This window comes from Salvelinus fontinalis, chromosome 28 (assembly GCF_029448725.1).
Source record: "Salvelinus fontinalis isolate EN_2023a chromosome 28, ASM2944872v1, whole genome shotgun sequence".
NCBI lineage: Eukaryota > Metazoa > Chordata > Actinopteri > Salmoniformes > Salmonidae > Salvelinus > Salvelinus fontinalis.
In genome coordinates, this window is record NC_074692.1 from 23,382,197 (window position 1) to 23,409,326 (window position 27,130).

Genomic DNA, 27,130 nt, shown 5'->3' on the forward strand with positions numbered 1-27,130 from the left:
GTACAGAGCTTGCTCAGGAATGGCAGCAGGCAGGTGTCAGTGCATCTGCACGCACAGTAAGGCGAAGACTTTTGGAGGATGGCCTGGTGTCAAGAAGGGCAGCAAAGAAGCCACTTCTCTCCAGGAAAAACATCAGGGACAGACTGATAGTCTGCAAAAGGTACAGGGATTGGACTACTGAGGACTGGGATAAAGTCATTTTCTCTGATGAATCCCCTTTCCGATTGTTTGGGGCATCTGGAAAAAAGGAACAAAACATCAATATTTTGGGTCCATGGCCAGGAAACTCCCCAGACCTTAATCGCATTGAGAACTTGTGATCAATCCTCAAGAGGCAGGTGGACAAACAAAAACCCACAAATTCTGACAAACTCCAAGCATTGATTATGCAAGAATGTGCTGCCATCAGTCAGGATGTGGCCCAGAAGTGAATTGATTTCATGCCAGGGCGGATTGCAGAGGTCTTGAAAAAGAAGGGTCAACACTGCAAATATTGACTCTTTGCATCAACTCTTCCCTACAGTCATTGCCCGGTGGAGACGAAGGAAGGAAGCAGTCATTTAAATGCATGTCGAATCGTTTGGATGATTGATCATATTTAATTAATTTGATCGCACACGCTAATAACTTCACCAACCGTGTTTGTGGCAGCTAGCTAGTGTGTGATAAGTAGCTAGCAGCCAAGTTAGCCCACAGACTGCAGCTACACAGTGGACTGATCGGGGCTGATAGCTCAGCTAGCACTAGGCGAGTTGCATCAGCTTGTCTGTGGTAGTGGAGTTTGTTTAGCTGTCGTGACCTCCTGCGGCGTGCTGTTATTATCAGTGAATTGAGGACAGCTCGGCTCTTTCAGATATCTTGTCATGGAGGACCCATTTGACAGTGGTAAGGAATAATGATGACACTACCTAGCTGCTCCCCATACTTTCCAGCCAGCCACAATTTCTGTAGTAACGTTAGTTAGTTAGCTAACTAGCATTTTAGCTTGCGGACGGTTACCCACATAACGTTCCAAGTCAACAAGTGTCAGGCTCTTGATAGCCAGGCAGCAGTTTTGGTACGAACTAATCAGCTTTCATACACTTGTAATGATGGGTACGTTAGCTGATAGAAACATGGCTAACTACGCCTGGCCTTGGAGTACAGCTAAATTAAAATAGCCAGTGTATCTCTGACAGAGTTTGCCTGAGTAGACTGTGATCTGTAGCTTTAGTTCTCAGTGTGACATTCACTTGGGGACACATTCCCCAGTCGGGCTGAGGTCAGGGTTAACTTTTGACTCTTTTCAGCCGAGGGTCTATATGTTTAACCCATTAAAGCAGTGTTACTCACTATTTATTTTGTAAGGGGGCTACTTGGGGTTGAGAATCATTCAGAGGGCTGCACACATTTAATTTGTTGTACTTTTAATTCCAATATTATCAATTATCAAATGAGAGCAAATTCAGAGCAATAGAGCACATGTAAATATATACATACACACACCAAATAGGCTACATCACATGTATAAGACCCATAAGTTGGATGAGGGAAAATGTCCCTTCTGCTCCTTGACTGAATTAATTCTAAATGTATAGTCTGTTGTTCCTATCCTTGTGAGGCAAACCAGGTGTGCATTGGCCAGTCTTTTTATTTCACAATGTTCATTGTTGAAAATGTTGCTTCACATGAATAAGTGCTGACAAAAATTGTCACCCTTTGCACACACTGCTTCAGAAGTGGATACTATGAGTCTGGCACAAGGCCCCAGAAACATCTGATCTTAGTTCACCTTGCAATGTGTCATTTGCCTGCAGCTCAACTATCTCACTCTAGTCCAGCACGGCCAGGACAGAGGACTGTGATGACTGGGGCCAGAGATGACACAGGCACACGAAAGGGGTTCTCAATGACGTTATCCTTGAATCTTGACTCAAACTCCAACTCACGCACAAATGCATCATAGCTAAAATGTTGCAGTATGTCTGGGTTGGATGTGGTGACTGCTCTGAGTAATGGGAAATTAAGAAATAGTCTTGTCAGGTGTGGTGATTTAATTTTGAAATGCTGTGACCACACGCAGCATTTTGCCTGGAGTTTTAGCTTTCCCTTGGAGTTGGGGATTCATTGTTCAGGTGAAGTCAGTTCAAAAAGCCAGCTTTAATATCCACTGTGGATCACCCAGCTCTGGCTCCTCTCTGCCCTTGCATAGGCGGAAATCCCAGGGGGGACGGGGGACACACGACCCCCCCATCTTGGGAAAAATATGATTTGTCCCCCCCAATATATCACTGTAAACATAACTATGTAATTTCAATAATATTAATAATACGCAATGAAAGCACTTGTGCTGATTATAGACACTTAATAGCACATTTAAATTTCAAAAGATTGCGACCCCCCCCCCGCCCTTTGCCGCACAATGGTTTGATCCACTGCCAGTTCTTTAGCTGGCAAGGTAATAGAGAGTTCGTATCTACTGTCCGAAAGGGACATGTACGTAACTGACGTGAGGTTAATCCAGTCAATCCATAGCAGGTCCATAGCAATGTTATTTATTTTTATGTTGGCAGGGTTCACACACTAGGGGAATTTGCAGAGCTAGCGCGCAAACTAAAGCAAACATTAACTATCAAGCTAGCTAGTACCTATTCCATTTATGTGGCGTCGTCAAAGATGGAATCTTTGCTATCGTCAGTTTATTCCAAGATCAGCATGCAGCTGTAGTGCTTCGACGTCCCTGTGATAAGGTTAGCAATAAACTGAAGTCCAAACTGAACAGAACAGAACTACACTCTCTTCTACCATTGTCTTAAATATATATAATGGTCTCGTTGCAAAAGATAAATTGTCGCTAGTGAACTTTTTTTATTTTATTTTACCTTTATTTAACCAGGTAGCAAAGATTATAGCAAACACACAGAAACGGAATTGGTGCTCGCTAGCTTTACAAATTCAGCTATTGTTGGAAGCCAGCCAATATGAAACAAACTATTTAAATTACAAAAGGTTGCAGCATGTGTTGTGTAAATGTGTGTGTGTGCAGCTAGGCCAGCCAGCCAGCCAGGTAGAAAAATGGCAGAAAAAAGTAAGAAGACGGACATCAGAGTATTTGTCAGTACACCAAAACGCATAGTAAGAACTCTAGTATCCTAATATCTCAAAGACTAGTTGATAAAATGTTCATAAGAAAGAAGTGAAATGCTAATGGAAATGTTTCACAATGATGTCATTAGGCAGAGCAGGCAACAGATGGCACACAGACAGCAGAGTTGGGGACAGATATGCAGGGACAGATTGGCAGACAGGGAGTCTCAGGTAAGTTTGTTGAGTCTTTGTTTGGCAACATTATGAAAGGTTCTCAATTTTTTTGACTTGTAAAATAGGGACATAATTGGAAAATGCCATGGATACCCCCACTCTCAACTTAAACTGGTGACTAAACTAAGATTTGTTTACGGCAATGGTATTGCTGTTGTGATTAATTGTGTAGTTTTGGGTACCGGTAGTTAGGAGTACGGCAAACACCTTATTTATTTTCTAGGAGACAGACTGAGTCAGTTAGGGTGGTGAAAGGGAAAGAGCCAGGGAGAGAGACTTCAGAGGACAGTGTCACAGCCACGGCAGGACCAAGCGTCACCCTTGTTGCCAGCAGCACCAGTATAGGGGACAGTGGCACAGCATTGTCCAGTTACCACAGTGATGGCACAAAACCATATCAGCCACACCCACAATTTATAGAACCGCAAACTCTTGCCAACAGAGTGTTGACGTTTCAAGAGAGATGGTTTCGCGATTTCCCCTGGCTACATTATAATCCATCAATAAAAGGAGTGTTGTGTTTTCACTGTAGCCAAGGGTTTTCAAGCCAGCCATCTTTTGGCCAAAGAGCTGATGCTGCCTTCATTAGTGCAGGATTTAGGAACTGGAGAAAAGGCATTGAAAAATTCACAGCACATCAAAATTGCCAAACCCACCGCCACTTTGTAATTGTAACAGCACACCAGCTAAATCCAATCAGTGTCCAGTTATGTCCAGCGCGTGGGTTAAACAGCTGGATGACGCAAGGCATTGCTTGATGAAAATTGTTAGTTCGGTGCGGCATGTAGTAAGACAGGGACAAGCCTTTAGAGGCCACACGGATGACAGTGGGAATTTATACCAGATTTTGAAACTTAGGGCAGAAGAGGATGATCCCATTTTACTGAAGTGGTTAACAGAGTGTACCACAATGTACACAGGCCCAAAAGCACAGAATGAAATTCTGAACATCATGGCCAATAGTCATTCGAGGCATTGCAGCTGAGATTAGGTCTCTTCCGATTGTACAATTTTCATTAATTGTTGATGGTACTCAAGATGTCTCTGGTGCTGAACAGGAGAATGTCTGTCTGCGTTATGTTGACCATGACCTTGTCCCTCACAAGGAGTTTATTGGGCTATACAGGGTGTCGGAGACAACAGGCGAGGGCATTGCGAAAGTGCCAACTGATGTGTTGTTGAGGAAACCCGCAAACATATGCTCGGTTCTTTTGTTCAGTAGTGTGTATAGCAGTGGTTCTCAACCTTTTTGGGGTACTGGAACCCCTGCATATTTTGAGGCAAGGCAGGCAAGGTTTTGAGCGGTCCTCAGGGACCTCCACCCCCTCTATATTATATGTAAACTTACTGGAAACCTTGTGGTACTGACTACATTCATTACACTTTTTTATTTCACGGACCCCTTGCAATTAGTCCATGGACCCCTGTTTGAGAACCCATGGTGTAATTGATAGTTGTTCTTTTGTTTAGTAGTTTTCAGTACACTTACAAATGATTTATTTCATGTTATTTTATTTAAAATGGCATACTTTGTGCGACATACTTGTCCATAGCTGCTGTTTGAAGAGTTGAGACACTGAAGGATATTTTGTTTGATTTATTTGGGTTTTTCATTGAAGTAGTTATTTTGCTTTTAGAACTGTACTTATTTTAAGCTTTTTGTTCTTGCAAAGATATTGTAGACTCAGGCCAGGTGCACATATTTACACACGCTGGGACTTCAGAATACTTGGTCTTATTACAGGAGAGAATGGGACATTTTATACAGTTTGACAACTGTTGTTATTATTGAATTAGAGAGAGTTGAGCGTTTGTCTGTAGAGACACAGGGGATAATCAATAGAAATGGAGTCACACACACACACACACACACATTTTATTGAACGCCTGTGTGTATATTAACCTTTTTGTTTGTTTGTGTGTGTAACCAGAGCGAGCGTCCCTGCCCAGGAACATGATAGAGAATAGTATGTTTGAGGAGGAACCTGACGTGGTGGACCTGGCTAAAGACTCTACAGCTTTCCCGGTAATTACATACTATACAGCACTGACATTAACCCATCCACCCATCAGTTGTCCCGTCTCTTCTAACTGTTTGACTTTTTCCAGATTTTCGTATTGTCCCCCCTCTTCCACCTCCCTCCTCCAGGCGTTGGAACCAGATGAGGTGGTGTACGAGCCCCGTAGCTCCCGTCTGCTGGTGCGAGGTCTGGGAGAGAACGACCTGGACGATGAGGAGGAGGACAATGAGTCGTCAGCCCACCTACTGGGCAGGTCCTTCATGAACAGAAGCGCCACCCACAATCCTAGCTCTTCCCCTTACAACAGACACGCTCCACCCAGGTCCTTTTTACTTTTCAAATCCAATCAAACTTTATTTAAAGTGAATTTAAACATCCCAGTACACTTTACAGTAACTGAAAAACAATAACATAAACAATACTAAAGATAAATATTATATTTATAGATTCGTAAATACTGTTTTTTGGTTTTTGGTCAGGTCATGTTCCTGCCCCTCGGCTCGTATGCTGGTGGTGGGCGTGTTCATCTTGGTACTGGTCGCATCCATGGCGATGGTTCTCTACTTCCTGCCTGGCTGTACCTTCACTAAGGTAGGGGTGTGTGTGTGTGTGTTGGAGTGTCGGGGGTTTGTCTATGTGAAAAGTGTGTGGCTCCTGCATTGGCCTCCACAGGTACGGGAAGTGGTACCAGTGCCAAAAGGGCAAGATGGTGTGTGTGTATACAGTTGAAGTCGGAAGTTTACAAACACCTTAGCCAAATACATTTAAACTCCGTTTTCACAATTCCTGACATTTAATCATAGTAAAAATTCCCTGTCTTGGGTCAGTTAGGATCATCACTTTATTTTAAGAATGTAAAATGTCAGAATAATAGTAGATTTATTTCAGCTTTTATTTCTTTCATCACATTCCCAGTGGGTCAGAAGTTTACATACACTCAATTAGTATTTGGTAGCATTGCCTTTAAATTGTTTAACTTGGGTCAAAAGTTTCGGGTAGCCTTCCACAAGCTTCCCACAATAAGTTGGGTGAATTTTGGCCCATTCCACCTGACAGAGCTGGTGTAACCAGTCATGTTTGTAGGCCTCCTTGCTCACACGCTTTTTCAGTTCTGCCCACACATTTTCTATGGAATTGAGGTCAGGGCTTTGTGATGGCCACTCCAATACCTTGACTTTGTTGTCCTTAAGCCATTTTGCCACAACTTTGGAAGTATGTTTGGGGTCAATGTCCATTTGGAAGACCCATTTGCGGCCAAGCTTTAACTTCCTGACTGATGTCTTGAGATGTTGCTTCAATATATCCACATAATTCTCCTGCCTCATGATGCCATCTATTTTGTGACGTGCACCAGTCCCTCCTGCAGCAAAGCACCCCCACAACATGATGCTGCCACCCCGTGCTTCACGGTTGGGATGGTGTTCTTCGGCTTGCAAGGCTCCCCCTTTTTCCTTCAAACATAACGATTATGGCCAAACAGTTCTATTTTTGTTTCATCAGACCAGAGGACATTTCTCCAAAAAGAGCGATCTTTGTCCCCATGTGCAGTTGAAAACCGTATGGCTTTTTTATGGCGGTTTTGGAGCAGTGGCTTCTTCCTTGCTGAGAGGCCTTTCAGGTTATGTCGATATAGGACTCGTTTTACTGTGGATATAGATGCTTTTGTACTTGTTTCCTCCAGCATCTTCACAAGGTCCTTTGCTGCTGTTCTGGGATTGATTTGCACTTTTCGCACCAAAGTACGTTAATCTCTAGGAAACAGAACACGTCCCCTTCCTGAGCGGTATGATGGCTGGTGGCACCATGGTGTTTATACTTGCGTACTATTGTTTGTACAGATGAATGTGAAACCTTCAGGCGTCTGGAAATTGCTCCCAAGGATGAACCAGACTTAACAATGTTAAGTTTTCTCCTATCACAGCCATTAATCACTGTACCTGTTTATAAAGTCACCATTGGTCTCATGGTGGAATCCCTGAGAGGTTTCCTTCCTCTCTGGCAACTGAGTTAGGAAGGACACCTGTATCTGTATAGTGACTGGGTGTAATGATACACTATCCAAAGTGTAATTATTAAATTCACCATGCTCAAAGGAATATTCAATGTCTGCTTCTTTTTATTTTACCCATCTACCAAAAGGTGCCCTTCTTTGCGAGGCATTGGAAATCCTCCCAGGTCTTTGTAGTTGAATCTGTTTTTGAAATTCACTGTTCGACTGAGGGACCTTACAGATAATTGAATGTGTGGGGTACAGTGTTGAGGTAGTCATTCAAAAATCATGCTAAACACTATTATTGCACACAGAGTGAGTCCATGCATCTTATTATGTGACTTGTTAAGCACATTTTTACTCCTGAACTTATTTAGGCTTCCCATAATGAAGAGGTTGAATACTTATTGACTCAAAACATTTCAGCTTTAATTTTGAATTCATTTGTAAAAATGTTGAAAAACATAATTCCACTTTGACATTCTGGGGTATTGTGTGTAGTGCAGTGACACACATTCTCAATTTAATCCATTTAAAATTCAAGCTGTAACACAAAAAAATCAAGGTGTGTGAATACTTTCTGAAGTAACTGTGTGTATTCACTATGTTGATCCTCTTTCTCCCCAGGCTGGCTGTGGTAAGGCTAACTCCTCCACTCCTAACAGCACCAATGGGGAGCTGTTTCCCTGGAATGAGCTCCGACTCCCAGCCAGTGTACGGCCTGTGAACTATGACCTCTCCTTGACCCCTAACCTGACTTCCATGACATTCACTGGCCGCACTGTCATCAACATGACAATACTACATGACACCAAGCGCATAGTTCTGCACAGCTCTGAACTCATTATCACCAAGGCAACCTTCCAGGTAGCCTATGATCAGCCGTGCCATTGCTATTTACTTGAAAATAATATGAAGAGAAATACATCTTTATAGGTTTCGATTTTTAACTGTAATCATTCTTATATTAATGCACAGTGTGTAACTGTCTGACTAGCAGTGTAGAGAGAGTAAGATTTGCTTCCCCTGTGAAGATAAATTGTTTTACCTCGATAATGATGTTTTCCCTAGATAGTTGTTTTCCCTTGCTCAGTAATGTTTTATTAGACTATGTTTTACCTTATTAAATGCTGTTTTTACTATAACCCTTCCAGGTTGGAGAGGATAAGAGTGTTGAGGTGAAGGTGTTGGAGTATAAACCATGGCAGCAGATAGCTGTCAGCTTCCCAGAGGATCTGAAGGTAGGCCAGGTGTGTGTGTTAACGTTGGACTATGCAGCCAACCTCTCACAGACCTATGACGGCTTCTACAACAGCTCCTACAACGACAAGACTGGAGCCAAGAGGTAAACAAAATTATTTTAAAAACGATGTACTAAAGTTTGCTCTAAAAATAACATCTTAACTCAGGGTGAATGCAGTGAGATGCATTCTGTAATAGCGTGTAAACTTGACAATGTTTGTTGACGTAGTAAACTACAACTCCAGTTTGAGCCTAGTCCTCGCTCTCTGTGTGACTCTGGCTACCCTCTCCTCAGGGTCCTAGCTGCCACCCTGTTTGAGCCTAGTCCTCGCTCTCTGTGTGACTCTGGCTACCCTCTCAGGGTCCTAGCTGCCACCCAGTTTGAGCCTAGTCCTCGCTCTCTGTGTGACTCTGGCCACCCTCTCCTCAGGGTCCTAGCTGCCACCCAGTTTGAGCCCCAGTCAGCCAGGAAGGCCTTCCCCTGTTTTGACGAGCCGGCCTTTAAAGCCACTTTCCTGGTCAGGATCACAAGGGAGCCTGGATACATCACTCTGTCCAACATGCCCCAGGTACTGTGTGTGTGTGTGTGTGTGCGCACGCTTGAGAGTTTGCCTGCAATACATTACAAAATCAAATACGTGATGTGTGATATCAAGTGATTACTGGAGACACTTGACATGAAGAATGCCAGTGAATAAATAATCTGTTAATATAACTGTTGTTGTGTTCCCCAGGCTAAGACGACTACATTACCCAGCGGCCTGTTGGAGGATGAGTTTGAGCAGACTGGCATTAATATGAGCACCTATCTGGTGGCCTTCATCGTAGCCAACTTCACCAGCATCACTAGAAACGTTTCCAATACACTGGTACGTACAGAATCCCTGCCTCACAATATATTCACACTATTTCTATGGCCTGCAAAACACTGGAATGCAACTGTCTACTCTGCCTATCCCCCTATTTTGGGATCTAATGTATTTATTCCATTTCTATGGTGTGTGTGTTCTAGGTGTCAGTGTACTCTGTGCCAGAGAAGAAGGAACACACACACTATGCTCTGGACACAGCCTCCAAGCTGCTGCACTTCTACAACACCTTCTTTGAAATCGTCTACCCTCTGAGGAAACTAGGTGATAGGTGACACAGAAAGACACAACACACAGACACTCAGCCCTCACACAATAAACTCATCAATTAGGGATTTCATTTTTTAATATTTTTATATTAAGGCTGTAACAAAATGTGGAAAAAGTCAAGGGTTCTGAATACTTTCTGAATGCATTGTAGTATGAAGGCCAGAAGATTAATTTGAAAATGTGTGAGAGAAAAGTGTAATGTTTTTGATAATGAGACACAAAATATGCCTTGGTATTTACCCCTCCACCTTTCCGTCCCTCTCTCTCTACTCTTCCTTCCTTCTCTCCACCTCCTCCAGACCTGGTGGCTATCCCAGACTTTCTGGCGGGAGCGATGGAGAACTGGGGTCTGATCACCTTTAGAGAGACCAGCCTGCTGGTGGAAAACCAGTCCTCTCCTCTCGACAAACAACTCATCGCTAACGTCGTAGCCCACGAGCTCGCTCACCAGGTGTGTGTTTGTCTGTTGTGTGTGTGTGTAGGCTACTACAAGGTGATGGAACATATGTGTATCTCAGCAGTCTTAATGGTGTTTTATGCAGTTGCTATAAGAGTGCTGTAATGCTCATTATGATAGTGTTATAAAGCGGTCATAAAACTGTTCTAATTCCGTTGTGATGTGTGTCAGTGGTTTGGGAACCTGGTGACGATGCGTTGGTGGAATGACCTGTGGCTGAACGAAGGCTTCGCCACCTACTGGCAGTACACGTCTCTAATGACAGAGTTCCCACAGCTGGACCTAGTAAGCAGCACCACGTCACACATGCAGGTGCTGTGTCAGTGTAGGTTTAGATAACTGTGGATTGATGATCTGTCTTCTCTGTCTCCAGGGTAATGTGTTCCTGGGGGTGCGCTTTAAGGCCATGGCCAAAGATTCTTTAAACTCCTCCCACCCAGTGTCAGTGTCATCCCAGGTGACCACACCTGAGCAGGTGTCTGAGATGTTTGACTCTGTCACCTATGAGAAGGTACAGTCTTGAGCTTTACTGACAAATGTGCTTAAAAGTTCATTGATTAGTAGAGTGAAGGATATTGGTGCTGTAGTCACAGCAGTAATGTGTCTGTCTGTGTCTGTCTGTCCGTGTGTGTCTCTAGGGTGCTTCCCTCCTGCTGATGTTGAAAGCCACTCTGCCAGACGGTCAGTTCAGGAAAGGACTCATGGAATACCTGGATAACTACAGAGGATCTAACACTGTTACTGAAGACCTCTGGAACAGTCTCACCCAGGTAGGTGTCGTCTGTCTGAGACACTCTATCTCCGTTTCCTCATTAGTTATTTTCACAGGTTCCTTATTTTGCGGCTGTAAAATCTGGCGCCATGTCCTTCCTCTTTTCACAACGGTCACCCTGTCTGTGTATTAAGTGGGTGTGTCTTGTCTGTTGTATTAAGTGGGTGTGTCTTGTCTGTTGTATTAAGTGGGTGTGTCTTGTCTGTTGTATTACGTGGGTGTGTCTTGTCTGTTGTATTACGTGGGGGTGTCTTGTCTGTTGTATTACGTGGGGGTGTCTTGTCTGTTGTATTACGTGGGGGTGTCTTGTCTGTTGTATTACGTGGGGGTGTCTTGTCTGTTGTATTACGTGGGGGTGTCTTGTCTGTTGTATTACGTGGGGGTGTCTTGTCTGTTGTATTACGTGGGGGTGTCGTGTCTGTTGTATTACGTGGGGGTGTCGTGTCTGTTGTATTACGTGGGGGTGTCGTGTCTGTTGTATTACGTGGGGGTGTCGTGTCTGTTGTATTAGTACTACTGATGCTGATACTCCATCTCTCTCCCATGGTGATGAATAGTCAAATTAGTAGATTCTTTATATTTATTATTGATGATTGTTGGTTCTGGATGCTCCAGGCCCAGGTGCTTCCCCAGCAGGAGAGTGTGTCAGACATGATGAGAACATGGACGCTGCAAAAAGGCTTCCCATTAGTCACCGTCAGCCGCAAGGGTGGTCATGTGACGCTCACACAGGAACACTTCCTGTTCTCCGCAGACAATGCCACACACACCTCTAAGTGAGACATGCACTCACTCGCTCGCACACACTCTCACACATACACTCACTCTCACGCACACGCATTCTCACACACACACACACTCTCTCTCACATACACACACTCTCACATACACACACTCTCACATACACACACTCTCACACATACACACACTCTCACGCATACACACTCTCACATACACACACGCACACGCGCACCCTCTGTCACGCACACGCTCTCTCACGCACACACTCACTCTCACGCACTCACTCTCACACACTCGCTCTCACACACACTCTCACACACACTCTCACGCACACTCACTCTCACGCACACGCTCTCACGCAATCACTCTCACACACACACACACACACTCACTCTCACTAACACACTCACTCTCTCACACACACTCTCACTCTCACACAGATGCTCTCACACATACACCTTCTCTCACACACACACACACACACACACACACACACACACACACACACACACACACACACACACTCACTCTCATACACACACTCACTCTCACTCATGCACTCACTCACATGCACACACACGCACATGCACACACACGCACACGCACTCTCACGCACACGCTCTCTCACGCACACTCTCTCTCACGCACACGCTCTCTCACGCACACTCTCTCACGCACTCTCACACATACACACTTGCTCTCACACATACACACTCGCTCTCACACACACACACCCTCACACACACACACCCTCACACACACACACACACTCACTTACTCTCACACACTCACTCTCGCGCACACACTCTCACACTCACTCACACACACACTCACTCTCACACACATATACACACTCACACACACTCTCACACATACACGCTCTCACGCACACGCTCTCTCACGCAAATTCAATCTCACACACACTCTCACACACTCACTCTCACACACACTCACTCACTCTCACACACATACACACACTCACACACACACTCTCACACATACACGCTCTCACGCACACCCTCTCTCACGCAAATTCAATCTCACACACACTCTCACACTCACTCACTTACTCTCACTCTCACACACTCACTCTCGCGTACACACTCTCACACACACACTCACTCTCACACACACACTCACTCTCACACACATACACACACTCTCACACACATACACACACTCTCACACACACTCACTCTCACACATACACACTCTCACACACACGCTCACGCACACACGCTCACGCACACCCTCTCTCACGCATGCACTCTCTCACGCGCCACACTCGCACCCACGCTCTATCACGCACACACACTCTCACGCTCTCTCATGCACAAGCTCTCACGCACATTCTCTCTCACGCACAATTCTCTCTCACGCACACACTCTCACACCCTCTCACACTCTCACACACACGCACACACACTCTCACTCTCACACACACGCACACACACTCTCACTCTCACACACACAATCACTCTCACACTCACTCTCACTTACACACTCACTCTCACACACACACTCTCGCACTCTCACGCACACGCTCTCTCTCACACACACACTCACTCTCACTTACACACTCACTCTCACACACACACACTCACTCTCACTTACACACTCACACACTCACGCACTCTCACGCACACGCAGACGCGCACACTTTCACACATACGCACACTCTCGCACGCGCGCACTCTCACGCATACGCTCTTTCACGCACACACTCTCTCACGCACACGCTCTCTCACGCACACGCTCTCTCACGCACACGCTCTCTCACGCACACGCTCTCTCACGCACACGCTCTCTCACGCACACGCTCTCTCACGCACACACTCTCTCACGCACACACTCTCACACTCACGCACACACTCTCACACTCACGCACACACTCTCACACTCACGCACACACTCTCACACTCACGCACACACTCTCACACTCACGCACACACTCTCACACTCACGCACACACTCTCACACTCTCTCACGCACACACTCTCACACTCTCTCACGCACACACTCTCACACTCTCTCACGCACACACTCTCACACACACTCTCTCACGCACACACTCTCACACACACTCTCTCACACACACTCTCTCACGCACACTCTCTCACACACACTCTCTCACGCACACTCTCTCACACACACTCTCTCACACACACTCTCTCACACACACTCTCTCACACACACTCTCTCACACACACTCTCTCACACACACTCTCTCACACACACTCTCTCACACACACTCTCTCACACACACTCTCTCACACACACTCTCACACACACTCTCACACACACTCTCACACACACTCTCACACACACTCACGCACACACACACTCTCACACACACACACGCACACGCACTCTCACGCACATTCACTCTCACACACACACACATTCACACCAACCTTTCTTTGTGTTCTCCTCAGCCTGTGGCATATCCCTGTGACGTATGTGAATGACAGCTGTAGCTCTGCCCCTTCCTGCAGACAGATCTTCACGCTAAGAAATAAGACAGGTAAATAATAAGACAGGAAAAGAATAAGACCGGTAAAACTCTGTACATTCCGCTCTGTAGTTGTCAGTGAGCTTGACTAACTTCATGAATTGTCTAATTCAGGACAAGCAAGCCTTTATGATTTTAATTGATTGTGATACATATGGATTAGAGGTCGACCGATTATGATTTTTCAACGCCGATACCGATTATTGGAGGACAAAAAAGGCCGATATCGATTAATCAGCTGATTTTAAAAAAATAAAAAAAATAAAAAATTTTAAAAAATGTATTTATATATATATATATCATACACACACACACATTTTTGTAATAATGACAATTGCAACAATACTGACTGAACAATGAACACTTATTTTAACTTAATATAATACATAAATAAAATCAATTTAGTCTCAAATAACATGAGAACATATGTTAAAACGAACCACCAGCTTTCATGGGTCTTAGGTTGTAGTGCAGAAAGCAGAGTTTTTCTGCATGGTCCCCTGTCAGTCTGCTCCTCCGCGAAACACAGACCTTATTTGAAGTAGATCAAGACATTCTCTATGGAAGACATGAACGGTAAAATAACGAAGGAAACCCTTTCAAGTTCAGCCGCAAGTTATTACAGGAATTATAACGCGTCGACTATTTCTCTCTAAACCATATACCTTTGACTAATCCGGAAACTATCACCTCGAAAACAAAACGTTTATTCCGTTCCGTATTTTATCTAACAGGTGGCATCCATGAGTCTAAATATTCCTGTTACTTTGCACAACCTTCAATGTTATGTCATAATTACGTAAAATTCTGGCAAATTAGTTCGCAAAGAGCCAGGCGGCCCAAACTGTTGCGTATACCTTGACTCTGCATGCAATGAACGCAAGAGAAATGACACCATTTCACATGGTTAATATTGCCTGCTAACCTGGATTTATTTTAGCTAAATATGCAGGTTTAAAAATATATACTTGTGTATTGATTTTAAGAAAGGCATTGATGTTTATGGTTAAGTACACAATGGAGCAATGACAGTCATTGATTGATTGTTTTTTATAAGATAAGTTTAATGCTAGCTAGCAACTTACCTTAGCTTACTGCATTTGCGTAACAGGCAGGCTCCTCGTGGAGTGCAATGTAATCAGGTGTTAGAGCATTGGACTAGTTAACTGGAAGGTTGCAAGATTGGATCCCCCGAGCTGACAAGGTTAAAAATCTGTCGTTCTGCCCCTGAGGCAGAACATTCCTAGGCCGTCAATGAAAATAAGAATGTGTTCTTAACTGACTTGCCTAGTTAAATAAAGATTAAATAAAGGTGTAAAAAATGTTTTTTTTTAAATACAGATTTCCGATTGTTATGAAAACTTGAAATCGGCCCTAATTAATCGGCCATTCCGATTAATCGGTCGACCTCTAATATGGATATATACAGTGCATTCGGAAAGTATTCAGATTCCTTGACTTTTCCCACATTTTGTTACGTTACAGCCTCATTTCCCCTCGTTAATCTATAACACAATACATCATAATGACAAAGCAAAAACACAATTGTCACAATTGGTCACCTCCTTGACCAAGGCCCTTCTCCCCCGATTGCTCAGTTTGGCCAGATGGCCAGCTCTAGGAAGAGTCTTGGTGGTTCCAAACATCTTCAATTTAAGAATGATGGAGGCCACTGTGTTCTTCGGAACCTTCAATGCTGCAGAGATTTTTTGGTAACCTTCCCCAGGTCTGTGGCTCGACACAATCCTGTCTCGGAGCTCTACGGACAATTCCTTCGACCTCATGGCTTGGTTTTTGCTCTGACATGCACTGTCTACTGTGGGACCTTATATAGGCAGGTGTGTGCCTTTCCAAATAATGTCCAATCAATTGAATTTACCACAGGTGGACTCTAATCAAGTTGTAGAAACATCTCAAGGATGATCAATGAAAACAGGATGCACCTGAGCTCAATTTCGAGTCTCATAGCAATTGGTCTGAATACTTATGTAAATAAGGTATTTCTGTTTTTTATTTTTAATACATTTGCTATAATGTCTGAAATCCTGTTTTCGCTTTGTCATTATGGGGTATTGTGTGTAGATTGCTGAGGATTTCATAAAAAATTTAATAATCCATTTTAGAATAAGGCTGTAACGTAACAAAATGTGTAAAAAGTCAAGGGGTCTGAATACTTTCCGAAGGCACTGTATATAGTAGCCTGCTGGTTGTATGCGCTGAGGTTCTAGGTAAAAGCATGACCATGTGTCTAAGTGCATTGTTATGTGTTTCCAATTAGCGACTCTGAATGTGTCGGACAGTGTGAAGTGGCTGAAGTTGAACTACATGAACACAGGCTTCTATATAGTTCACTATGGAGACGAGGGCTGGGCCACTCTCATAGATGCTCTTAAGACTGATATCAACATACTCACACCCCACGACCGCGCTTCACTCATACACAACATCTTTGCCCTGTCCAGGTCAGTGTGTGTGTTTGTACTGTGGCATGGTACGCTCAATGATAATAGTGGCTGGGAGATGGATGTCTGTCTCTCAGGAAGACTCCATTCATTTTTTTTTTTTGTGGTCGATGCTGTAAAAAATAATGTTCTCAGTCAACCTACCTGGTAAATAAGGTTATAAATAGATTTTACATAGATTCATCTATTTTTAACCTCATTTTACCAGGTAGGATGACAGCAATGACCACTTAAAAAAAAAAGAGATCATAATTGGAGGCCTGCCTTAATGCTCTGCCTGGACTTGTACGATTGTGTGAATGTCTGCATTTTTAGCTCCACAGACAACAGCCACAAATAGACAGAATTCATTCAGATCTATTGTCTATTTTTCTCTCCCCCTCATCAGGCTGGGTCGTGTGTCCTTCCGTCATGTTTTAAATCTGTTGGAATATGCCACCAATGAGACTGAGACTGCTCCTCTGACAGAGGCCCTGTCACAGCTCAGCTCTGTCTACAGACTACTGGACAAGAGACAGGAGCAAAGACTGGTGGCCCGCATGAAGGTAAATGCACGCAGGCACACACACACTAGATTGTCAGGTACCTTGTTTTGGAGCCTAGTCCCACCATTTGGGACACACTGACTGTGCTTTCACTTTGTAATGTGTGTTTAAGGTGTACATTTGGGGTCATTTTGGCCAGCTGATGGACAGTCAGGACTGGGGAGAGGAGGAGAGTGTGTCCAGACAGGAGCTGAGGTCAGCCCTGCTAGAGATGGCCTGTAGTCTGGGACGGCAGAACTGTACTGACCAGGCCATGGCCCTCTACGACCAGTGGACCAACTCCAACCAAACCAAACAGTAGGTACACACACCAACTGACTTTCGAGTTTAAATATAAGAATATATACTTTTGCTGGTTTAAAAAATATATTGATTTTTTGATTTTTTTGACCGCCATGGTCTTCATCAGTAGTAAAGCTAGATATCTATTCTATAGTGATCTTGTGGTGCTCTGTTGTCTCTTCCAGGATCCCAGGTGATCTGCAGCGAGTGGTGTTCTCTGTAGCGGCCCAGTCTGAACTCAGATGGCATACTCTCATGGAGGCCTACAGTTCCACCACGTATGACTCTGAGAAACGCAAGATACTGCAGGCCCTGGCCTCCACACAGGACCCACAAAGCATCGTATGGTAAGGGAGAGAGTGAGTGTGGGCCCACTGTTAAGTTCAAGTTTTAAGTATCCCTATATTTCTGTTATTACGGGGCTTATCACTCAGTCAAGAGTGCGCATGCGCAGGAAGTCTTGTCGTTGTTGGACCTAGCCTTGAGTGTAATGGCTACTTGTAGTGTGTTCATATAGTAAACTTTGTTAAACTGGAACCTTGTCGTTGTGTCATTTCGAGTTAACATTGGTAGCAGAGGATGGCTTCTAACTACAATGTGCCACCTCGCTTCGACGAGAAGAGGTCGTACGAAAGTTGGAAAAATGAACTGGGAATCTGGACACGCGTTACTAATCTGGACGCGAAAAAGCAAGCACTTGCGGTGGTATTATCGCTCGAGGGAAGAGCGAGAGATACAGCACTGGAAATATCCGTTGAGGATTTGAACAAGGATGACGGTATGGGAACTTTGATCACAGCACTGGATTCTGTATTTCTTAAAGACGAGAAAGACCGTGCCTACGAGGCATATTCAAACTTTGACAGTGTTACGAGAGATATTTCAGTTGCAATGACAGACTACATCATTGATTTCGAACAGAGGTACAATAGAATGCGCAAGTACTACATGGTTCTCCCCGATGCAGTGTTAGGGTTCAAGTTGCTAGACACTGCTTGTCTAGATGGTAGGGAGAAACAGTTGGCTTTGACTGCTTGTACTGTGCTGACTTTTGCATCTATGAAGTCGGCACTAAAAATAATATTTGGTGAGAAGACGTCTGTCGCGCCAATAACAGATGGAATGCAAGTGAGTGACGCAGCATATTACACTGAGCAGCACAGAAAAGGCGCCAACAAGTCACATTCTCAAGACAACCAGAAGAGGGCGCCATTTCCCGGCACAAATCCACTGGACAAATATAGAAGGAGATCGAAATGTGCAATTTGTCAAAGCACTTACCATTGGGTTAAAGACTATCCTCATAAAATTGAACAAGTTAAATTAACAGATGAAAATGTAAACACAGAGATAGAGCAGTGTAACATTACACTGTTTTCAAATGAATCTGCTTCTGATACTGAGATTTTTTATAGTTGAATCCTTAGGATCTGCTGTGATTGATACTGCATGTACATGGACAGTGTGTGGTGCAAAATGGCTTGATAGCTATGTCAGTGAACTAAATATGAAAGAAGTACAAAATATGATTGACACACCAAGCAACAGAGCTTTCAAATTTGGAGACGGGAGAATTGTCCATTCTACCAAGAGAGTTAAGATACCAGCAAAAATTGGTCAGACTAAGTGTCACATTGAAACAGAGGTGGTCCCTACAGATATCCCCTTACTATTAAGCAAAGCTTCCCTCAAGAAGGCAGAGGCTGTACTAGACATAAAAAATGACAAGGCAGTGATGTTTAAACAACCAGTGACTCTTGAACTTACTACCTCAGGCCACTATTGTGTAAACATTTTAGACAAAGACATCTCACAGAGTCCATGCAAAAATGAGATTCTGACTGACACAGAGCACATGGAGATTCTGACAGTCACAGAGAACATGAGCACTAAAGAAAAACACAAAGTATTGCAAAAGCTTTACAAACAGTTTGGACATGATACAGTTAACAGACTTCAGAAGTTACTCAGCAGTTCAGGGAATAATGATGATGAGAAGTACGAAACTGGAAACAAAGTGTACTACAAACGAGTTGACTGTCAAGAGTGGAAAGGACCGGGAGTAGTCATTGGTCAAGATGGTGTGGTGATATTTGTGAGGCACGGAGGCATGATTGTCAGGGTGCATCACTCAAGATTGCGGAAAGTAAATGATCAACAAGATAGAGGGGCTGTTGCTGAGAATCAGTCTCCTAATGAAAATGACAAAAAGGACACAGTAACAGACACAAACCTACCAGATGTCGCATCCGATGATATGGACACCGAAACTAACACAGGAAATGGAGCAGAGACCTTCAACCATGCCACAGGTAATACTGTTGAGCGTTCAAATGAGGAAAACATTCAACAGCCACATGTGTTAAGAGAACATGGTTGTTCCAATCTGAAAACTGGACAAACTGTTAAATACACGGACAGAGAAAGTGGTATTCCACATACAGCAACCGTCATTGGACGAGCAGGAAAAGCAAAACACAAGAACTGGTACAACTTGCAGTACTCTGAACCAGCTACACTTTCTGGTACAACAGGGTCAGCTGACCTGCCACTTGTAGATAATATCAGAATTGAACCAATGGAAAATCGAGAAAAACAGAATGACATTCAAAATGATGATGTACTTGAAACAAAGGACGTGTCATTTGACTCAGCTAAGCTAGATGAGCTCAGTAATTGGAGGAAAAATGGAGTGTTTGAGGAAGTCAAAGACATTGGCCAAAAGTGCGTCTCAACAAGGTGGGTGTGTACCCTTAAAGAATCCTTAACTGGAATAGTGCCCAAAGCATGTCTAGTGGCTAGAGGTTTTGAGGAGCTGGCTGCTAAAGAACTCCCAAAAGACTCACCGACATGCGCCTCAGAGTCACTCAGATTGCTGATGTCAGTGATCTGCCAGAAAAAAATGGAAACTTAATTCCATAGACATCAAATCTGGATTTTTGCAGGGAACAGAGCTGTCAAGGGACATTCACATCCGACCTCCGCCCGAAGCTAAAAGTGAAGGAACACTGTGGAAAATAAAAAAGTGTGTGTATGGACTGGCAGATGGATCACTCTACTGGTACAACAAAGTCAAGGCAACAATGCTGAATACAGGTGGAAAAATGTCACAAGTGGATCCTGCAGTCTTCTATTGGCTTGATCAAGACTGCAATGTGACTGGAGTACTTGCCTGTCATGTTGATGACTTTATCTGGGGTGGCTCACAGACCTTTGCTTCAACTGTGATTCCACACCTCAAAGCTGTTTTCTAGGTTGGCCGTGAGGAGCATGATCATTTTTGTTATGTTGGCATAGAGTTTATTACAGTTGATGGGAAAATACTGATGCAACAGGAGAGCTATATCAAGAATCTTCAACCTATCCACATGGATTCTTCAAGAGCCGTACAAAGGAATTCCCCTCTGTGGAATTGAAGCTGGTCAATTGAGGTCAAAGATGGGACAAATTTTATGGGCTGCGAGACAGAGTAGACCTGGTTTGATGGTTGCAACTTGGCATCTAACACAAAACACGCCACTGTACAAACCATTCATGAGGCAAACAAAGTTGTTCGTAAACTGAAATCACAACAAGTGACTTTAAAGTTTCAGCATGTTGGAAAAGATGACTCTTTGAAACTAGTTGTCTTCCGTGATGCTTCGCTAGGTTAACACTGGTGGGACAAAACGGCACTTCCTACCTGTAGTTTGTGTCACTGACAACTACTCATTAGTTGATGCTGTGAAGTCAACCAAGTCTGTCACAGAGAGAAGACTTTGAGATTAGCAGCATCAAGGAACTTATTCAAGCACAGAGAATCCAGCGGATTCTGTGGTCGACCACAAAGGAACAGCTTGCTGACTGTCTGACTAAAAAAGGAGCATCCGGTCTTGTGCTCCTACAGGCTCTCGTTCCTACAGGCTCTCAGTAATGGAAAGTGGCAGCTTGAGTAATACAAATAAGAACTGTCACACAACCCATTTGTAATGGGGATCTTGAATAATACTTGGACATTTAATTATGTTGTTGATGTTTTATTTGTCTTTAAAGAAAAGGGGGAGATTGTTAAGTTCATGTTTTAAGTATCCCTATATTTCTGTTATTACGGGGCTATCACTCAGTCAAGAGTGCGCATGCGCAGGAAGTCTTGTCGTTGTTGGACCTAGCCTTGAGTGTAATGGCTACCTTGTAGTGTGTTCATATAGTATAGTAAACTTTGTTAAACTGGAACCTTGTCATTTCGAGTTAACACCCACGGTACTTAATCAATTTACAGACAGATTAACTGGCCAACTAACCTCTACCCAGAGTTTGTGCAGAGAGACATACAGCTGTACTCAAGCTGATCTTCCCCCTGAAGCTAGGACCGAAGAGTCCCTTCCCATCTTCCTGAAAACATCTGAAACCCTACCTCTTCAAGGAGTATTTTAAATACCCTCCCCCTCTTCTCGCACCCCCTCCTCGCACCCCCTCCTCATGCCCGAGGCTTTCGTGAACTAACATTCGCACTTCACTTTTTGCCCCCTTACTAGATCTGACTTTGCTGATAGCTACTTTATTGGGGGAAAAGTGCACTTACTATGACTGAGATATGTGGTTGTCCCACCTACCTATTTTAGGATGAATGGACTAACTATGTCGGTCTGGATGAGTGTCTGCTAAATGGCTAAAATGTAAAGTGTGCCCAAGCTGTGCCCTGATATGTTTGTAGCAGCCTATGGTGTGTGTCTCTGCATCACTCTAAACACCTCCTCCTTCAGGATTCTGAGCGTGGGGCTCGAGGGAGGGATTATCCAGACCCAGGAGCTGCCATTGGTCATCAGCACCATGAGCGATGGCTTCGTTGGCCACTTGTTCGTCTGGGACTTTGTCAAAGAGAACTGGGACAGGATCATAGAGAAGTGAGTGCCACCTTATGAATTAGATCAATTATACACTGAGTGTACAAAACATTAAGAACACCTGCTCGTTCCATGACAGACTGACCAGGTGAAAGCTATGATCCCTTTTTAATGTCACTTGTTAAATCCACTTTAATACGTGTAGATGAAGGGGAGGAGACGGGTTAAAGAAGGATTTTTAAGCCTTGCGACAATCGAGACATGGATTGTGCATGTGTGCCATTTAAGAGGGTGAATGGGCAAGACAAAATATTTAAGTGTCTTTGAACGGGGTATGGTAGTAGGTGCCAGGTGCACCGGTTTGTGTCAAGAACTGCAACGCTGCTGGCTTTTTCACGCTCAACAGTTTCCTGTGTGTATCAAGAATGGTCCACCACCCAAGGGACATCTAACCGAGTACACACAACTGTGGGAAGCATTGAAGTCAACATGGGCCAGCTTCCCTGTGGTACGCTTTCGCCACCTTGTAGAGTCCATGCCCTGACGAATGGAGGCTGTTCTGAGGGCAAAAGGGGGTCCAACTCAATATTAGGACGGTGTTCCTAATGTTTGGTATAGTCAGTGCACATTTACACACTTACAGCATCAACCTACAGAACAATGAGCCCAAAAACAATAGTTTCCCAGTCGATATCAGTGGGCCTGTTTTGATTGGCTGTTGTGGAGCCTAGCCTGTTTTGATTGGCTCTTGTGGAGCCTGGCCTGTTTCGATTGGCTCTTGTGGAGAAGTGGCCTGTTTCTATTGGCTGTTGTGAAAAAATTGCCTGATTTTCATTGTGTGTGTGTAGGTTCCCAGTGGGGTCCTATCCCATCCAAAGCATCATCAAGTCCACCACCTCCCAGTTCTCCACTCAGACACACCTGGAGGAGGTGAGCTTACACCTCAGAACCATGCCGACTCTATATCGTGTCTGTGTATCAGATGCCTAGTATGTGTTGGTCTTCTCTCATGTCAACTGTGTGTGTAGGTCCAGGGTTTCTTCTCCAGTCTGAAGGAGCGGGGGTCTCAGATGCGTAGCGTCAAGGAGGCTTTAGAGACCATCAGACTGAACCAGCTCTGGATGGACAGGAACCTCCCAACACTCAGAATCTGGCTCTAACATGGCTGCTTGGCAACTGTCGCTCCCGGCAACCTGCTCCGAGGGCCAAGTTGCCATGGCAACAGCAGTGTTTGCACTATAGTAGGGCTTGTGTCTCAAATGACATCATATTCCCCATATAGTGGCTACTTTATTTTTTTCACTATGATCAAGAGTAGTTCACTATATAGGGAACAGGGTTTCCTATGAGTTGTAGTAGCCAGCTCAGGGTTGCTCTAGAGATTGTGTATCTGACCCCGTATCAATCGGACTCTAACTCCTCTCTCTCTATGCTGTCGACCAAACCTTCACACCGCTTTCATCACAACAGCATGCCTGGACACACAGCAGAGTGTCTTTCTTTCAAACTCAACGTGCTTCACAAATGACTGTCCTACTGTCTGGAGGAGGATGGGGAGATGGGAGAATGTCTGTTGAAGGCCAGAGTAAGGCTACAGAGCTGACACACAATACAAAGGGGCTAGGTGACCATGTACAGTAGGCACGCTCAGCAGGCTACAGCCAGAACGTGTATATGTTGAAGGAAAATACCTTACTGTTTAGATCAGTGGTGTCCCCCCAAAAATGTGGGACTAAAAATGACTAAAACCAAATTTAAACTGTGTAAAAATGTAAATGGCGCTATATTTATACCGTTTATTGACTGTCCAGCTCACTAATAATAACTGAAATGAAAACTAGACAGTCGGGGAGCATCAAATTCTCAAAATGATGGATAGAGGACAATTTCTTTTGCAGATTTTGGCACTTTTAAAATATATTTGTTTTTAAAGACCGAATGCGGCCCTCAGGGCAAAATCTGTTTGAGACCCCGGGTTTAGATGCTCCCAAAGTTAAACTCTACCACATTTCCACCACTGTCGGTCTGTTAATTAGACCTCAAGAAGTGTTTTGGTCTGTTGGTATAAACCAGGGGACAACGTTTGGTTTGGCCAGCAAGGACCACTAGGGGGCCCACGACTGACTTCCTTTTTTTAGGAAGTCAGTCAGGTTCACAACTTACTGTTACTACCAGCCTAGTAGAAAACATAACGTGTCATTTCAACATTTGGTAGTGCCTCAGCAGTTTTCCTCTTGTTATGTCAGTTAATCAACTAGCCCATGTCAGCTAACATCCATTGCTAAGTAAGTTAGTCTAGCCAGCTATCTAAACCTTGTAGTAATCATGGCCGAATTACTGACTGGGCATCCAAGGCACGTGTCCAGGGGCCCTGACCCCTAGGGTGCCCCTAATTTCATTTTGTTATTCACTCTCACAGATATCATAGGAACATGGCATAAGCCATAGCAAAATGTATAGAACTGCAGGGAATTAGCATTAAATGTGGCAAAATGTGTACAATCACATGAAATTAGTCATGTTGAATTGCTGAAAATCTGCTTTAACATATTGGCAATCAGAATGTGTTGTTAGGTGTCAAGTTATACGGCTATGATTTGATTCATGTTTCAAGACCCTAAAAAGCTGTTTCCCTTTTTATATTTCTAAATAAATGATTCCTTTGTTTGGGCCGCAGCTCATCACTCAGATTATATTTTGGTACACCAAGCCCAAGAGTTTGAGCACCCCCGGTGTAAACGTTGTTGGGTGAACTAAACCCCCCAGCACTTCTGTTGACGTAACTTTCATTGTTACATTTTGACAGTTAATGTCATACTGAAACCATTGTTAGATGAACATGAATGTACCTGGTCTGCTGTCTAACTTTATTCAGATTGAAGGTGTATAGTTAAGACCACTTTTCCTTTGCGTACGAGGCTATCTGTACAGAATATTTCACTCTCTCACAATGCTTGTGAAGATGTAATTATTGTGTAAATGCTACTACTATCCTTACGTTGCTTTTTGCTCATGTTTTCTGTGCGTGCAGGTTATTTCTTTTGTTTTTGCTGTTTGGTTTTGGTTATATATACGGTGTGTACAGTGTGATGCCTCATAGACGTAAGAGTCCTGGTCAAAGGCTTTTAATGGTTTTGTTTTTACTAAAGAACAAAGTATACTGATGAATGTGGGGTCACTTCAGGGGCTCAGGATCTTGTATGACACACAGGTAATTGTAGATCCATATTAGGGGTGGCTGCACCATGGTTATTTTCAATCTAAGTGGTGGTGATAATGAAATCAACAACTTCTTTAAATACTAATGTATGTTTTTAAAGTACACGGTTGCCTGATTGTTTGTGTCTTTTCCATTTAAGGAGTTTAGTGAGTGACCTAACAGTGTTGCGTCTGTAGACCTGGGTAGTGCAATTTTAGATGTGTCTGTAGTCCAACAGTCTTCTGTCGTTGGTTGGCCTGGCTTAGTGGGCTAGGTTACGTTGTCTCACTATGTGCGAGGTCTATGGTACTCCGTTGTCTATGGTAGCCCTGTTGTTTTCGTCTCTGTGTGGAAGATGATTGTATCAGCCTCCCGTCTGACTCTGGGTAGATGATGATTGTATCAGCCTCCCGTCTGACTCTGGGTAGAAGATGATTGTATCAGCCTCCCGTCTGACTCTGGGTAGAAGTTCCCTGTAGGAACAGATCTAGGATCAGTTACACAACAATTCAGACCTTAACCAAATGTAAAACTGACCATGGATCAGTGTCTAGGGCACAGTTAAATGGGGAGGACGGGGATCTGGTAATGGCTGGAGCAGAATAATGGTATCAAATGTATCGAACACAGCTTCCATGTGTTTTGATGCCATTCCGTACCAACCATTATTTTGAGCCTTCCTCTCCTCAGCAGCCTCCACTGGTCGCGGGCTAACTACCTCTCTGCTGCAGCAGCATTGGCTTAGATGTTGGCAACTACTGAATGTCCTGAAGGAGCTCTTCTATTACATAACAACATGACAAATGAATATCTGCGCTTCTACTGTAGCTTCTCTTCTAATCTAAAGCCTCAGATGTCTGTAGCTATGTCTCCTGTTTGGTACTGTCTCAATCTGAAGGAGGGTTTATTTCTCACTCTGAATGTTGTGATGTCATGTTGAAAACATTGGAACAGACAGGTCGTATTGGCCGTTATGATATGTCTATTATGAAATCTATCTTGGGTGCAGAATTGTCATTGTATTCCTATGCCAAGCCCACCTTGATTGTTGCTCATCATTTTAAACTGTTTTGCACTGGGGTTAAATGATGCTGAATATTGTCAGGCTCTTCATGTCATGAAAAAAAGACGAATAAAAATTTTTCTGGACTTTGGCTGTTCTGTATTTGTGTGCTAAGCGTGGTCCGTGTTCAGCAGTAAAAGTGTTCGCTTGAGGCTTATCCAAATGTACTGCCTTTCTAGGGAGTTTTTCCTAGCCACCGTGCTTCTACACCTGCATTGCTTGCTGTTTGGGGTTTTAGGCTGGGTTTCTGTACAGCACTTTGTGACATCAGCTGATATAAGAAGGGCTTTATAAATACATTTGATTGATATAAAGGTAATGTAGAATATACAGAGCTAGCACAGATATAACAATGAGACAGATATTTCACTGGACGTATAACTGAAGCATCCGTTTGGGGTTTCCACTCACTACCAAATATGGTAGTGAGAGGAAGCCCATTGGCCGGCAGTGGGAGATGATGGAACGAGATGGATTTTGGCTGACATTCTGGAAATGTTGTCTTCAATGAAACATTTGATCTCAATACGGTTTTCTGCTCCCAAAACTAAAATCTTTGCAGAACAGAGTGGATACATTTTT

General features: G+C 43.8%; 1 protein-coding gene across 1 annotated transcript; it reads left to right on the forward strand.

The window, feature by feature from the left end:
• Positions 1-427: 427 nt before the first annotated feature.
• Positions 428-26,634, forward strand: LOC129826444 (leucyl-cystinyl aminopeptidase-like). Its single transcript, XM_055887180.1, has 22 exons — positions 428-885; positions 5,232-5,326; positions 5,450-5,643; positions 5,801-5,912; positions 7,939-8,178; positions 8,466-8,656; positions 8,984-9,122; positions 9,288-9,422; positions 9,566-9,686; positions 9,992-10,143; positions 10,321-10,434; positions 10,523-10,660; positions 10,788-10,919; positions 11,537-11,697; positions 14,098-14,186; positions 16,453-16,636; positions 17,025-17,181; positions 17,294-17,478; positions 17,649-17,810; positions 22,206-22,346; positions 23,135-23,216; positions 23,315-26,634. Exons 1-22 carry the CDS (start codon positions 864-866, stop codon positions 23,444-23,446), a joined length of 3,078 nt encoding a protein of 1,025 aa, XP_055743155.1. The 5' UTR covers positions 428-863; the 3' UTR covers positions 23,447-26,634.
• The last annotated feature ends 496 nt before the right edge of the window (positions 26,635-27,130 follow it).

Bases quoted from the DNA above. Each gene is read 5' to 3' on its own strand.
- LOC129826444 (XM_055887180.1), top strand. From the start codon at position 864: ATGGAGGACCCATTTGACAGTG. The intron at 9,687-9,991 runs GTGATAGGTGAC...CACCTCCTCCAG, and splicing joins CTACCCTCTGAGGAAACTAG to ACCTGGTGGCTATCCCAGAC. The intron at 17,811-22,205 runs GTAAGGGAGAGA...CTCCTCCTTCAG, and splicing joins GACCCACAAAGCATCGTATG to GATTCTGAGCGTGGGGCTCG.